At 50.4% G+C, this 10,785-nt stretch overlaps 1 protein-coding gene across 6 annotated transcripts in view; it reads left to right on the top strand.

Annotated features, from left to right (window-relative positions):
* The window catches only part of DHRS7B (dehydrogenase/reductase 7B), an 11,928-nt gene extending 1,143 nt beyond the window's left edge, over nt 1-10,785 (top strand). Inside the window, exons 1-8 of one of the 6 annotated variants that reach the window (XM_041401958.1) lie at nt 641-711; nt 1,281-1,336; nt 4,951-5,126; nt 6,623-6,738; nt 7,372-7,582; nt 8,210-8,302; nt 9,587-9,739; nt 10,055-10,785. In XM_041401958.1, the coding sequence (XP_041257892.1) occupies nt 4,976-5,126; nt 6,623-6,738; nt 7,372-7,582; nt 8,210-8,302; nt 9,587-9,739; nt 10,055-10,260 (930 nt within the window). In that variant the 5' untranslated portion in view covers nt 641-711; nt 1,281-1,336; nt 4,951-4,975 and the 3' untranslated portion in view covers nt 10,261-10,785. The other 5 variants (XM_041401957.1, XM_041401956.1, XM_041401952.1 and 2 more) reach the window with 5 other exon arrangements.

Below are 10,785 nucleotides of genomic sequence, written 5' to 3'. Positions count from 1 at the left end.
GTTTTGGGGTGTCCTGTGCCAGTGTCACCCTCACAATGGGATTTTGGGGTGTCCTGTGCCAGTGTCACCCTCAGGGGGGGATTTTGGGGTGTCCTGTGCCAGTGTCACCCTCACAATGGGGTTTTGGGGTGTCCTGTGCCAGTGTCACCCTCACAATGGGGTTTTGGGGTGTCCTGTGCCAGTGTCACCCTCAGGGGGATTTTGGGGTGTCCTGTGCGGGGCCAGGTGCCGGTGGCCCCTGTGGGTCCCTTCCAGTCGAGCTTTTTCTGTGGCTGCGTCCGATGTTTTCCTGTGGCGATGCCGGAGTTCCGAGTTTCTGTGGCTGCAATGGGCGCTGGGCTCGCAGGGTGTGCAGGGTCGGCTCGGTGAGGCCCAGCAGTGGCACAGGCCCTCCCTCGCTGGCCATATTCCAGAGCAGCTCTGTGCCGTGCTGAGCAGGGAGGCTGAACACGCCCCACAGTCCCCTCCAGCCTGACCCCTCCGGGATTTTGTGATTCCGGGCCTGAGGGCATGCCCACCCGGGGGGAACCCAGGGAGGGCGGAACCCCTGGTTGGCATCGCTGCTCCCCAGCCGGGCGGCACAGGCGGGAGGACAGGTGAGGGCAGATGTTCTCCGATAGCCACTTCCGGTTGGCGTCACGGGGAGCGGAGTCCGGGCGGAAGCGGCCCGGGCCCACTTCCGGCGGTGGCCATGGTGACGGCGGCGGCCAGGTGGGGACAGAGGGGACAGGGAGGGACACCCGGGACACCCGGGAGGGGCCGGGGGGCTGCGGGGCTCTGGGAAATGCGGGAGAGCTTGGGGCAAGGCGGCGCTGGGGCGCGCAGGGACACCGAGCGCTCTCCGGGACAGAGTCCACCGCCGGTACCGCCATTAAAAATCTAATTATAGATAAATCAGGGACACAGCCCGCCGTCATGGCCTCACGGAGCTCCTGGTTTGGTAAATGTCTGCACAACGCTTTCTTTGGAGCAACAAATGTTTGAGTGTTGTGAGCAGGCCGCCTTTGTTTCTGTCGCGGACACCAGCAGAGGAATTCCCAGTGGGAGGGAGGGTGGAATCCCACTCTGCACCCGAGCACAGGGACAGGGAGATAACGAGAAAGCGATTCACAGAATCCCAGGCCGGCTCGGGGTGAAAGGACCTTAAATCCCACCTCATCCCAGCCCTGCCAACACCTTCCAGTGGCGCAGGTGGAATTCCAGGCGCTGTCTCCAGCCCAGGCTGGGCTTGGGTGCTGAACACAGATTTTTCTCCCCTCTTGCTGCACCGTGGGTTGAAGAACTCAGGCGGGATGCACTGAACGATGCTGAGATCCAGCAGAGGCTGATGCTGCAGGTAATGCCTGGCTGGCAGCTTCCTTTGGGAATTCCAGCTGTTCCAGCTGTGTTCTCCTGATTTTTTCCTGTTTGGATGAGCAGCTCTGCCCAGTTGCTGCGTTCCCCCTGAGGAGTTTTTACTGCTCTCAGAGGTCTGAGTTCACGTCTGTTTTCTCAGTCTGGGGGTTAAACTGAGGTTCCCCTGCCCTGGAAAGGTCAGAGCCTGTGCTCCCAGGGTTTGTTTTTAGAGCAGCCCAGGGCTGGGCTGGCATTGGACGCTTGCTTGGGCTGCTGCCAGTTCCACATTTAGCTCGGGGCTCTCCTGCTGCAGCAGCTCCAGCTCAGAGTCACTGCAAGTGAGCCCTTTCTCAGGTAGGACCTTGTGCTTTCTTCACACTGAAGCTCTCCCTCGAGGAGCTGTGCTTTTTTCCTTAGGAAATCCAGGGTTTTTTCCCCCTCCTTTTATCCCCCCAGCCGTTGGATTTGGGGTTGCAGCCTCCCAGCTGGTGCCACTAAAGGACAGTGTGGTTCTGGGAGCCTGGAGCTGCACAATTTTATTTATTATTTATTTATTATTTTCAGTTTCATTCCCCCCTTGTTTGGGCAAGCTTCCAGGGGTTTGGTTCTTTAGGATCTGGTCTCATCTTTGCACCCCTGAGCTTATTCATAAATATCCCTGTTCCTTCAGAAACCATTGTGCTGGCTTGTATGGGAGAACACCCACTTTTGTTTTAAAGGGAGAGTTCTGGGTTTATTTTTAATTGGATAAATGTGATTGATTCTGTGGGAAGCCTTCAGAAAGTTTCCTACCCCCTGTATTTGCTGGCATTATCATTGTCTTTATTTCTGCTCTCTGATAACCTGCATGTTCCAATCCTGCCCTTTGGGATGGAGAACTGGGAATTGCAGGGTTTGGTTTGCAGTTAATGAGCAGAGGCTGAAATCCTGCTGTAATAAACATCACTGTTAAAAACAGAGGGGGTTTTTCAGTGTGAATACCCAAATTATTGAGCACAGGTGACAGTGGGGTGTCAGAGCTCAGAGCAGGAGGCCTGAGCTGGTGAGTGCAGCTCAGCTGAGCTGTGCACCCCACCCTCACCCCCATTTCAGTGTGACACAGCACTTTCTGCTCTGGGGTCCCTTCAGGGTTACCTGGAGTTTGGGCTGTGAGAGAAGCAGGTCACAAAATCAAAGCAAAACTTTTCTGTAGGTCTGAAGTGCTGCAGAAGTTCTTCAGTCCCAAATGATTTGTTCAGCTGGGTTGTCCTCTCTCTCAAGTCTGACTGAGCTGAGATTTTCTTTGTTTTGGGGGGGTTTTTTTTAAGAGGCCATTTGAGCACCTTGGAAGAAGGCACTGCATCTGCATGCCCCAAAAAATAATATAATATAATATAATATAATCTTAATATATTATATATTATATATTATATATAATATATATTATTATAATATAAAATAAATGTATTATTAATAATTATTATAATATATATAGGGATTTCCATCTCTGATTGGCAACTCCTTCTCTCCCTGGCTCCTCTCCTTTCTCTTCCCCATCCCATATTTCCCCTCCCCAGAGCTGTTACCTGGTGGCTCAGGCTCCAGCCTGGAAGCTGCCACAGCAGGTTGTTGTTCTTGGTTTGCTGCAGCCCTCAGGCAGAGATGGACAATCTGCCCAGTTCCTGTGTATGACATGAGAAAAAGGAAATACAACAAAAGATTAGAAATATTTTTTAGGAGAGGTGTCAGGAAAGGCCCCTGTTCTCAGTTACCTTTTCACCTGCATTCCACTGGATCCACAGCAGGGCCAGATTTTTCCAGTGCCCCATGAAGGAAGTGCCAGTGCACCTGTCAGCTCCCACTTGGGAAATAATGAAAGGGCCTGAACATGGCCTGAGGGTTTTTTGATTCCAGAATGTCCTGTAAGGCCAGTGTCAGCACAGCACCTGTTGTCCCTGCCCACACTTTGTGCTGTGAATCTCAAGAGACCTTTGAGAGAGCAAAAAAAGGGGAGTCATAAAAAAGGCAGCTGCTGAGCATGAACTGGAGAAGTCTGAGAGAAGCTTCTCATCCAGCCTGAAAATCCAGTGGCCTCATGTCAAAACATCTCTTTCCCAGGAACTGTTTTAGGGAAGATCCATTCTCTTATGTCAAATGAGCTGTCCCTGGCTGCAACCAGTGCCAAACACACCCTGTGTGCTCTCCCTCAGCACAGAGGATGCTCTGCAGTGCCTGAGCTGAATCCTCCTTTTGGGTTTCTGCTCTCCCACTCTGGGCACACTCCCTGTGCCCTGGGGAGCTGCTGCTCTGATGTCTCCCTGCATTATCCACACTGGATCCCACCAGGAAGGACTTGAGACCCACACGAGTCACTTTGGGAATGGGAAGCTCCAAAAGAGCCCAAGAGGAGTTGTGTTCTAACTTGGTGGCTTTGTTTTTACACCTTGCCAGGTTTATGTAGAGCTGTCTTCATCTGTTATTTTATTGTGTTCCAGCTGTACCCCCAGAAATAGTTATTTTGTTCAGTTCACTGCTATTTCAGCAAGCTGTTCACTGTGCAGCTATTTGAGGAATTCTCTCCAGGCTCCTGATGGATATCTGGAAGAGCCTGACATTTTCCACATTAGCTCTGTTCCCTGGCATGCAGAGCCTCTGCCATCCCCTCAGTGACACTGAGTTCTGCCTCAGCATTGTAGTTACCTCTTGTTGTCTGCTTCTCATGCTCTCCTGTTGAAGGAGCACAAGCTGTGTGCCCAGAATTTGCCAGTATCTTCCCAGGAAAGGCCTGTCTTGCAGTTCAGACTGCAAGAATTCAGACTCTGCCTGCATGAGAAAGGAGAAGGGAAGGGAAAATTCCCTGATGTTTGGTTCTGACTTCATGTGTGACCCAGAAGATTTCAGGAATGGGTTGTAATTAACTTTACTCTTAGACCAAGCTTAGATAAAAGCTCAGGGATATGCAGAGGGAAAATCAGTGGCCTTGTCACAGGAGTCTCACTTGCTCTGTGGCCCTTAGTAAGCTGTCACATAAACTACTCCCTTGAAGGAATGGCTTAGCAAGGAGATTAGGGCTATGCCTTGGTATCAGAATCCAATTCCAGGATGAGATTTCAGTGTGTTAAGCAAATTACTGGCTCAGAGAAAAAACCTGGAGCCTCCAAAAGACAGACTGGCTTATATCCATCTGGGATAACACAGAGTACCTGATCTCTGGCTTGTAGATACTCCAGTACTGGCTGTTCTAGAGAAATCTGAACAGTTTTATACAATCAGAAAAATGTGGAGAAATATCTCAGCCCTGGGGAACTTCATCACAAGAGGGTAAACTTAGGGCAAAACATGGGAACATCATCCCTGAACCCAAGTTTGTGACGTGACAGCTGACAGGATGCAATGCCAAGTGTCCTGCTGGGATGTTCACATTACTATTTCAGTGCTTAAAATTGGGTACTGATGTGAACTTTCCAAAACCTAAATGAAGGGATGAGAAAATCTGCTGAAGCTACAGAGGTTACCTTGGTGGTTTACTGGTGGTCTAAGACAGGGTTAAGAAAAATAATTTCAAAGTAGTTTTCAGGCCTTTGCTCATTTTCCTCATGGTGAAATGATCTCTTTGCTGTCATCCTGTGGCTGTAGGAAGGCAGTTCAGAAAGGAAAGCTGATGGATTTCACCAGCACTGTCATCGTGCCGCTGCTCTTCGGCAGCCTGGGCATCTTCGCGCTGTTCCGGCTGCTGCAGTGGATGCGGATGCGAGCCTACCTGCAGGAAGCTGTGGTGGTGATCACAGGGGCCACCTCTGGCCTGGGCAAAGGTATGGACCCAACAGGGCACCAGGGGCAGCACAGGCAGGGGGCTGTGGCAGGAGCAGCTCGTGGAATAAAGCAGGAACGAGCTGAAAGTTCCTGTTGATTGAGTTTTGAGAGACGCGGCTCCCACCTGAATTGTAACCACAGCCAGTGTAGATTTGGGTGCAAGGAAGTCTCAGCATTTGGTACAAAAAATTTAAATCACCTTGTATAAACTGGAGCTCATGAAAGCAAGGAATTAGATGCTGTTCTTGTGCTGTCAGGGGTCTTTTCCCTAAACCCTGAAAAAGCCAGGAAGCCAAATTGTTTCTTTAAAACCTCCCAGAAGTGGTGTTGTGCCTTCAGGTACTTCCACCTGCTCTACCAAACTTTCCACTCCTTCTCCTTGTCCCTCACCCTCAACTTAAGGTACCTTTCATGGTACAAATCCATCCACTCTTAAGTCAAGCTCTTGGCATTGTTAACACCAGGGAGTATTTTTTTCCAGCTGAAACTTACGTTCAGTTTTGCTTCAGTGGCTACATTCTCTAATTCTGCTTTCTATAATTGCTTTAAAAGCTGCTTGAAGAGAAAACAAGGTGCTCTCTGCTATCAAGGCCTTTCATTAGGATGAGTACATTTATAGAACAAATAGAGCTTTAATTGATGCTGCCTTTGCCTGTGAGTTTGTCCCTAAGGACAGGGGTGTTCAGGAACTGGCCAAAGGAGATGAACTGGTTCTCTCTGCCTGCCTCAACCAAAGAGTGGGAGTGGTAAAGGATCTTGTACTTCTCATCAAGAGAGGAAATTAGTATTCCAGGAGAGACATTCCAGCTGGAGCTCTGTCTGTGCTGTGGGGTGTAGAGACTTCCACCACTGTGCTGTAAAGTTTCCTCCCTTTTTGACTCATTTGCAAGATCTTTTACAACTCCCCTTACTCCTATTATTAATACACCAGACCACCTCTAATTACTGTGTGTTCATTGCCATCCACTGTCATCCCTTGTTCAAACAAGCAGTTTGTCCCTCTGGCTCCCAGAGGGGACAGAAACATGCAGTTAGGAGGACAATAGCCTGGCATCCCTTCTCCAGGCTTTTCCCAGTGAGGAAAATCACCTTGATGAAGGCATTAAACCCGAGGCTCCCAGAACCTCTGGAGGGGTTCATTAAAATTGACACTCCTAAGACCTGTGTTAGATGACACACACCAGGTAACTGTGGTTAAGAAGGACATAAAGTCAAAAATGAAGAGTTAAATGTGACCAGCTGAGGGGGAGGATGTGTGAACAGCACAGTAAGTGTCCAACCAGCACAGTGTCTGAGAGCACAGCAGCTGCTGGTGTGTGTGTCACAGTCCCAGGAGAGTGGGACGTGGCTGTGACCTCTCTGTCAATCAGCCTGGCCACACACAGCAGCAGTGAAGCCACAGCCAGCCAACAGCACGTGGAGCTATCACTGATGTGGAGCTGTCCTTTGGCTGGTATTCAATTCCCTCCTTTCTCTCTTCCTTGCTTCCCCACAGAATGTGCCAAAGCTTTCCATGCAGCTGGCTCCAGGCTGGTGCTGTGTGGCAGGGACAGTGAGAGGCTGAAGGAGCTGGTGCAGGAGCTTTGTGCCGTGAAGAATCACCGCAAGAACGTGAGTGTGGGAGCAGCACGTGGCCTGGGTGTCTGCTGGGGCTCTTACAGGAGTTACAGAATTGCTTGTGGGTTGTTGTCTTGAGCAACAGGAAAAATGCAACTCTGTGGTTAGGGATGGATGCTGATATAGGAGTGCACTGAGCTGGTGTGTCATTCCTTGTAAAAACCCCCAAAAAGAAGCCATCTTGGCTAGAAATGAAAGTGAAAGCACACAAGGGCAGAGTGTCCAGACCCCTTACACCTGCACCTCATACACTGAATCTGGAAAAGTGACTTTATTTCTGCTTTTATTTTTTATGTCTATGCCAGCTGACTGTGGCTAAGAAAGATACTGCTGGCTTCTGCAGAAAACACATGGCTTATGTTTTGCCTTTTTCAGATGCATTTCCTTTAAGATAGGAAACTTTAGTAGTTGAGGAAGATCTCCCTTGTCCCTTTCCCAGGCTCAGGGATAAGGAACAGGCTACAGGAGCAGAGAAAGATGAGCACAACCTGTTTCTGCCATGAATTCCTGCCACATGGAACAGGGTCTGCATGGCCCTGCTCCTGTGCTTCCAGAGCTGGGGGATCCCACCATGAGCTGGCACACCCAGCACTGAACTGTATTTTGCTAACTTGAGTTTGTTCACAGACACACGAGCCTCACACCGTGGTGTTTGACCTCTCAGACACCAAAGCTGTGGTGAATGCTGCTGAGGAGATCCTGAAGGCCCTGGGTCACGTGGACATCCTGATCAACAACGCTGGCATCAGCTTCCGAGGCACAATCGTGGACACAGGACTGCATGTGGATAAGAAAGTGATGGAAACAAATTACTTTGGACCTATAGCCCTCACCAAAGGTACCTGTGGTCCACAGGATTTGGCTGCTGCCTCTGCAGATCAGCACAGCCTCACTTGTGTTTGTCATTGTACCTGGTACTGCACAGGCTGAAGGGAGGTTTGGGCTTCTGGGCAGGCCTGAGGGCATGACTCTGTGGGGAATACCCCAGTGGAGATGATCCCTGGTTCCATCTCCTGACTCCAGCCTGGCAGGGACTTGGGAAGAAGTCCAGTTATCCTGTCTGCACTGACAGAACACTGGAGAACGTGGTGGGGGTTCCAGTGGAGCTGCAGCTTTCCTGGGAAGCTTTGGTCACACAGAAAGCTCAGCCCAGAGCGTGTCAGCTGCAGGAAATGGGAAGATGTTCTGGTGGCAGGAAAAGCAACTCCTGCTGCCCACTGTGTGGGAGATCAGAGCCACCACAGCAGCCCTTGTGCAGCCTCTGGCACAAGGAATCTCCTCACAGGTGACCCTCCCAGGCAGACACAGCTTCAGTCAGAGGCATCCCAAGCACTGTCCCAACCCCTGCACTGAAGAGGGATCTTGTAATTCCCTTCAGCATCTCTGAGTGCTCTGAAAGCTTTGATTCTTGACAGCAGCAATGGCAGGACTGTTGTCTGAATGGGTCTTTTCTGTCCTTTGCTAGCACTTCTCCCCTCCATGATCAAGAGGAGACAAGGCCACATTGTGGCCATCAGCAGCGTGCAAGGCAAAATAAGCATTCCTTTCAGATCTGCATGTAAGTACCTCCACAGAAGATGGGAAAGACATATTTGGGGCACCAGGATGAATAAATACTTGGCTCCTGCTTCCACATTTAGCTCTCCGTGGAATTGGCTGTGGGCAGGGAAGGCAGAGCTGTGCATCACCCTCAATGGGGTCACAAACCACTGACAGCCACTATTAAATACAAAATCTTAGCCCTGTCCTAAAGTTTTTAAGGGATGGAGAATATGCTTTGAAAACAGCTTGATAGTCCTATCTTGAGAGTCACTGTAATTCCATAATTTTATGGTATTTTATCCTTGTCATTTGTCTGCATTATCTCCTCTAAGAAAGCAGGAAATTTTGGTTTTAATAAATTATGAAGTGCTATAATACAAACAATGCCAGAACAAAAGCTAAACAATCTTGATCCAGCAAACTCTTCATGCTAAATCAGTTATGACAAGAAATATTGGTGGGATTACTGGGGAAAAAAAAAGCCCTTTAAAAGATGGATGAACTAAGATGAGAGCATTTGATACACAAGCAACTGTAAATCACTGAAAGTGAACACCAGAAGTAGAGTGGTGATGGCATATGGTGGGTCAGGAGTGATGCTGAGTGGGGGAGAGCCTGGAATGTCTGAGCCATGGGGTTTTGCAGGTGATGTGGGTCCAATTGCTGCAGAAAGTGTTCTGAGGAGCTCCCAGGGTGCTTGCACAGGGACCAGAGCCACGTGGAAGTGGCAGCAGGAGCCCAGCCCTTGCCTGGGTCCGTGCAAGGTGTGCAGCCTGTGCTGAGCTGCCTCTGGTGCTGCTGGTGTGGTGGTGGCAGCCACAGGCAGTGACCAAAAAAACAGAGTCACTCAGCCATTTCATGGGGGAAAATCCTGCCCTAGGCCACGCTTCCCTGCTGTGCCTGCCTGTGTGATCTGGTGTTCCCTTTGTGCAGCCAAGCCCTGAACCTGCTCTGCAAGTCCCTAGTGCTCAGCACGTGCAGGGCAGCCAGCTCTGCCTTCCCAAGGCTTTGGGTCTCCTTTATCAGGAGTGGGAGGCAGCTTGGGTTCACTCTGCAGTGCTGTGATGCTAAGCTCAGGATCCCAGCCAGTTTTGAACTTGAGTTTACATTTTGTCTTCCTAAATTGCCTCTGACTCCCACTACCTGCTGCTGCCATTCACTAAACAAAAACAAACGTAGAGGCTGCAGAACAGCTCTTGCTGAGAAGTGGCTGCATTGCAGTGAAAAATCCATTCAGAAAGTGAAAATCCTTTCAGCCCTGCTCCTCTCCCTGGTGCACAGTCCTTTTCCTGTTTTCCAGATGCTGCCTCTAAGCATGCTACCCAGGCCTTCTTTGACTGTCTGCGAGCAGAGGTGGAGCAGTATGACATTGAAGTGACAGTTGTGAGCCCGGGGTACATCCAGACAAACCTGTCCCTCAACGCTGTCACAGCGGATGGATCTCGCTATGGAGGTGAGATACCACTCACTGCCCTTTCTAAAGCATCTCCATGTTATTATGGGGTGTTTGCAACACATGGCCTCTGGTGGGGAGGTTAGCCCTGAAGGATCAAAAACCAACTTTGGATGCAGGGTAGGAACAGCAAACCCCAAAATTTAGCCTGTCCAGACAGCAGCTATTGCCTTCAGGGCCGGCCATGAGGAACACCTGCCTGTGCTCCCATACACAGTGGAGTGAAAACCAGAGCAAGCAGCCATGTGCAGTTAGAGCATTCCTAGGAAAGGTACTCAGTGGGGCTCACCTGCTCACTCAGCTTTCCCTTGGCAGTTATGGACAAGACCACGGCCGAGGGACAGACGGCGGCCGAGGTGGCTCAGGTGGTTCTCAATGCAGTGGGACAGAAGAAGAAGGAAGTGCTTGTGGCTGGCCTGACCCCCTGCCTGGCTGTCTACCTGAGGAACCTCTGCCCCAGGCTTTTCTTCACCTTAATGGCATCTAGAGCAAAAAAGGAGAGAAAAGTAAAGGGCTCTTAGAGCTCAGCTGCCCTGAGCAGGGAGAGGCTGAGCCCCTGCAGTCGGCTGGGACATCACTGGAGGTACTCCTGCAGGAAAATCCTTTCTCAAAATGCTGTTTACCATTGCGTGGAGACTGGGAAGTGGTTTCCCCCACACTGCTGGAAGACAGCACCTAAACCTCAGCTGGAGAAGGAAGGGTGCTTGGACAGTGGGGGAGAGCTGAGGTGCAGGGGAGGGGTCAGGGGAACACTCCCTGGCTGGCAGACTCCTCACCTCACTGCAGGCACACTCAGCTTTACTGCCTGCTACAAATAAAACCCACCTGTTCTGCCTTCACACCAGCAGAGCTTGGCTGTCCCCACCCCTGTGAAATACAGTCCTCAGCTGGGAGCTCTCGTGATCAGTGTCTCATTCCCACTCCTTCCAATCTGATCCAGGACATGCTGCTTGCAGTGGGAAACTTCACAGCCTCTTCCTGTTAACGTGCCAAGTCATCTGATAAATTAAGCTCAATCCAGTGCCACTTTTAAAGAAGTAACTGAT

Source organism: Onychostruthus taczanowskii, unplaced genomic scaffold (assembly GCF_017590055.1).
Source record: "Onychostruthus taczanowskii isolate IOZ18803 unplaced genomic scaffold, ASM1759005v1 scaffold19, whole genome shotgun sequence".
NCBI classification, from domain to species: domain Eukaryota; kingdom Metazoa; phylum Chordata; class Aves; order Passeriformes; family Passeridae; genus Onychostruthus; species Onychostruthus taczanowskii.
Note: the sequence above shows the minus strand (reverse complement) of the source record. Positions and strands in the feature narration are given on the sequence as shown.